This window comes from Pinus tabuliformis, chromosome J, assembly GCF_031772625.1.
Source record: "Pinus tabuliformis cultivar Carrire ecotype Pingquan chromosome J, CPIR1, whole genome shotgun sequence".
In the NCBI taxonomy this organism is placed as follows: domain Eukaryota; kingdom Viridiplantae; phylum Streptophyta; class Pinopsida; order Pinales; family Pinaceae; genus Pinus; species Pinus tabuliformis.
Window position 1 is genome coordinate 1,144,458,760 of NC_142295.1, and position 4,778 is coordinate 1,144,463,537.

At 36.0% G+C, this 4,778-nt stretch overlaps 1 protein-coding gene across 1 annotated transcript; it reads right to left on the reverse strand.

Moving 5' to 3' along the window:
* Positions 1-212: 212 nt before the first annotated feature.
* LOC149231137 (transcription factor IBH1-like) lies at positions 213-1,121 on the reverse strand. Its single transcript, XM_089376203.1, has one exon. It carries the CDS (start codon positions 1,081-1,083, stop codon positions 427-429), a length of 657 nt encoding a protein of 218 aa, XP_089232329.1. The 5' UTR covers positions 1,084-1,121; the 3' UTR covers positions 213-426.
* Positions 1,122-4,778: the final 3,657 nt, after the last annotated feature.

Sequence of the window (4,778 nt, forward strand, 5' to 3'; positions counted from 1 at the left end):
AAGTACCAAAACTCTGATTCTACAACCTGATTCCATCAATTGGCCATCTTACTCCATGGAACTGTCAATTCTACTATCAATTTTAACAGTTAGGACGCACAATCTCAAAAACAAAAGGTACCGAATACAGAAATCTCATAATAAGTCGGTGATACAGATATCAGACGTTATATAATTACGTTTTATAAATTTATTACCGGTGACGCTGGCAACACTAGATAGAATTCTTAAAGACAGAGGCACATAAGATTAACAGATAGCAGATAGCTTGTCCCCTTGTGAACACGTTAAGATTAGTCTCAAAATCTGAATTCAGTTCACGATATAATATTTTCAGTTCGTCATATATATATAATCACCTGCCTTGTTATGCAGCATGAGGCAACCTTATTCCTAAACATAGCAGGCGTATGTTGAAAGTCGAAACTAGATCTCACAAGTAGAATGAGCGGTCAAATTTGAGCAGCAGTCTGCAAGTAGCTGCATGGCCTGAACCAGCTTCTTGAGGGCCGAGATGTAATCTGCGGTCTCCTTTAGAAGATCCGGTGTGTCCAGTCCACGGCTACCCGGAACGAGCAACCTTATGGTTTGCATACGAGAAGCTACGGTACGTCCTGCCTCTACCTCGCAATTACACCCCGCCTTGGAAGCCGATTTCAGCCCCGTTCTGCTCGGTCTGGTTTCGGCAGACGCCAATCTCCTTGTTCCGTGGACATTCCATCTGGATTTAAGTACTCGCAGTTGGCGGCGGGGTTTCTGCGGTCTGGAAAGGTATTTTCCAACGATTGCTCGGCTCCACGCCTTTCGACCACTCGATGCCATGGCCAGTGACAGATCCATGGCAAATTTCACTGATCGAATTCGAACCGAGGCGTTAATCGAGATTTGAATTCTCCTCCGGCCCACCAGGCGGCTCAGACATTTTCTTTGTAAAATCTTGCTCCATAACGCATCTCTTCCACGTCCATGACGCTTTTCCATAGCACCCCGGAAGATTAGAAAACATAAAACACTAAACGAAACCTTTCGGTAAATTCTGTCGTTCCTGCACAGAGGTAGGGAGCAAGATTGATCCGAATGCATGTATTGAGCTACTCCTCCACAGCTTTAAAGTGAAAAGATTCTGGATTCATGGACGCGCCTGTTGGCAGTCGCTGTCAACGTTTTATCCTTCCGCGCCAAGGAACGTTGAGTGCCATCGTGACAGATCGCAACACCACTCAGTTGGAGCAACGCCGCATGCACATCGCGTATTACTCGGGTTATTGCTTTAGGAATTGAAAATGAGGACGGCACAATTTTATCGCGTATATTCTAGATTTCAGAAGTTTTCAGTGACAGTTGTGTATAACATGTTATCGTACGATTGGTATTTTGAGCCCTTTTTCTTCGGAGGTTGCTATAAAATTAATCGAACGAATATTAGTTTTTATAGCCTCATGATTTAGCCCAGTAGATAAAAGAGGGTATGCGACTAATTTCACTAGCATATATTCATTTTAATCTTGAGCTTATTATTTTTTTAAGATGCATCACATTTTTTTTATTTAAAAAAAAAAAATTAAAAAAAGTTTGTATTACCGGTTTTGTAAATCCAAAATTAAAAGGAATATAAATTAATTTAATTATTAATTATAATTATAAGTAATATTTATACATTATCGTTTAAAGAAGGATTAATAAATCTAAAGTTAAAAGGTATCTAAATTAATTTAATTATTAATTATAATTATAAGTAGTATTTGCACATTATTGTGCAAAGGAACGTCGACCCTTAACAGATGGTGGAGGTGTTAAACGTCGACCCTTAACAGATGGTGGAGGTGTTAAACTGAGGGGATTGCACTGTTAAACGGAGGGAGACTTGGTCAAGATTCTCTTAGTGATGATGAATATAAAGAGTGTCATGAGGATAAACCTCACAATAGAAAACCCTTTGGGCATAATTATAATTATTAATTTTATTTTTAGATTATTTTAGTTTTAGTTTTCGTTTAATGCAATTTGACCCAGTCAAAAATGTTAAACTGACATTACATTACCACATCTCTACCAGACTATAAGAGCGCCTCTCTACCACACTAGTACACTTAATAAGATTGTATATCTAATGAATTAGTTGCACCGTCCTCCATCTTTATTTGGTGGTGCATCTAGACTTTACCAACATGGGTGTGCATGCCTAACCAAGTCTTATGGTTTTATGCTCATATACTTGTAGTTTATAAAAGTTTCAAAGTATCCTTTTTTTGGGTGTTTATCTCCTAAAACTTAAGTTGTCATCCTCTGGTGTTCACACTAACTCACACCAAGTGCTCTCATTATGCCAGTTCATCACAACAAACATCATGATCTAGTTTCTGTGTATGCTGGTTATGGTCTTTTCCTTTTCATTTTCGTATAAAACTAGTTATCTAATTTCATCTCCAAGTGGGTTTTCCATGCACTTTCTTGATCCCTCTCACAACTTGACCAAACACTATAATACCTTCTTCACCAAGTAGCAGCTTCAACTCTTTGACCCTTCATTCGCTTCATAATACTAATTAAAGATAAAAATACAAGAAAAACAAATGTGAATGAACCATACATAGAAACAAAACACACAAGCCATGGGCAACATGATTTACAGTGGAAAATGCGAAGTGGTTAATTGTATTTTGACTTAAACACAATGAACCCATACAACACACTAAACCCATCCAAGATAATGTTTTTCTTGTTCAACTATAGCACACCACAATGAAGAAACCTTAATCTTTTTAAAAGTTTTAAATGAATGTAATACCACATGTTTAGTAGGGGATGCCACTAATATCATGTGCTGTAAACTTATTCAACACCCTAGACCCATCCAAGTGAGCCTTTTTCTTTTCCAACTCTAGAACAATACAATAAAGAATCACTAATCTATTAAAAGGACTTAACTGCATATAATACCACGTGTATAGTAGGAAAGGCCACCAACACCATGTGCTTGAATCTATTATTATTTACCTAACAACCTAACACTAAAGTAAGTGAATACAATTTTTTTTTTATTTTTTTTTTTATGGTTTTTTAATGCAGTGATAATATTATGTGAAATTGTAACCCAAAAATACTGACAAAAGATGCTAATGTTAAACTTTACATATAGAAGGAGTGTTCCAAGATATCATATGCATTCACATTTAAACAAATAAATGCATCTCAAATATATAATTATTCAATCCCCCCACCGTAGGTGTATTATATGAGACTTCTACATGATTTCACTCACAAGTAAGTGTCACCAGCTACAAATTTGAGCACAAGGTAGTTTGACTGCTTATACAGTGTTTGCATTAGCATGAATATGATGGTGGTTAAGGGACATCATCTAAAGTTCCATCTGGACTCATCGATGTTCACTGCCACTTTTGAGAATTGTTGTATATTGGATCTAGTGCATTTGTCAACCATGATGGTGATGACTTCAATTTTAGAGATATAGGGCTTCAAAATTTATGCGTTTTGGAAGCGACATCCAAATTTCTATGTTGCTTGTATATGTTTCCTCTATTTTTCCTTCTTTTCGAGTTGCACTTTCCATTCCTGTAGGCAACCCTCTTTGCTAAAAATTAATCAAGCAACCCTCTTAATCTGACAACTTGGGTTTTCCTCCTCTTAGTTCACTTCATCATTTTTCATATAATTGTTTTCCTGATTGTTGCTTGGCTTGGCTCTCCGAGCCCTTTTCTTTGCATTATTTTGGATGGAAGTTAGTGTTAGGTTTGGTTTCTTCTAGTATCCCTGTTTATGATAGCTATCTCGTTATTCCTCCTATTTCAAGTCTACTTTTTGTTATCTTGCATCCAAATTCTTCTCAATGTCACCACGAACACCATGGGAGAAGAGAGCTTCCTTGTTCAAGGGTTTAAGTTAATGCTAAAGCCTCTACTACTCAATACTAGGAACACACATTTCATGTTGCAAGGGAGATAATCAATGTGGCAAATGAAGAGGATAGGGCAGAATAATGTTTCTAATTTGTGGTAGAGCTAGAAATAAATATTGGTCATTACATATCAGACCCAAGAAACATGTGCTCTAGGTAAACCTTGTATATGAAAAATATTAACCACTATTAGCATATCAAAACCATCACGGGAAAGGTTTTGGTGGAAAGAAGTGAGGTACAATAAGAAATTCCACAACATTGATGTCTTGCAATTGCAACTCTTAAATCTTAAGAGTAAAGTATATGTTCTTGTTAAGGAATTTGCATATTTAGACTTCCATGGAAGTGGTGAAGATGAAAATGATCTTCTAACCATTTAGGGAGACTCTCCAACAACATAATTGGTTTTGATTGATTAATTAATTCATTAATTAATCAATCAATCTATAAAATATATAAAACCTAATTATAAACTCTAATTATAGTTTAATCAATAAATTTCCAAATGAATATAGATAATTTGTTTCATATAATTTTATGATAATAATTGGATTAATTTCAAACAAAACATTTTTCAGACACCCTCATCTTTTTCAACACATAAGAGGCCATTATAATCTTATTTTTTTATTAGTCCCTGCCTGGGACTAATAGCGATCGATCGATCGTTGACCAACGATTAATTAGCTTTGACCAAGTAAAATTTCCCGTACATGTCAGGTTTAAGCCAATGTTTGAAATAAAATTTTCTTCTCAATAGATTTTTATCCAAAGTTTGTGTTTCGACCTCTTATTGCCGGCAGCACGGTATACTTTTCTAAAAACTTAGGCTAAAGAGTTTGGAGTCGACTGTATT

What these genes read in the sequence shown, in the direction of transcription:
- LOC149231137 (XM_089376203.1), bottom strand. Translation starts at nt 1,083, where the DNA reads ATGCATTCGGATCAATCTTGCTCCCTACCTCTGTGCAGGAACGACAGA.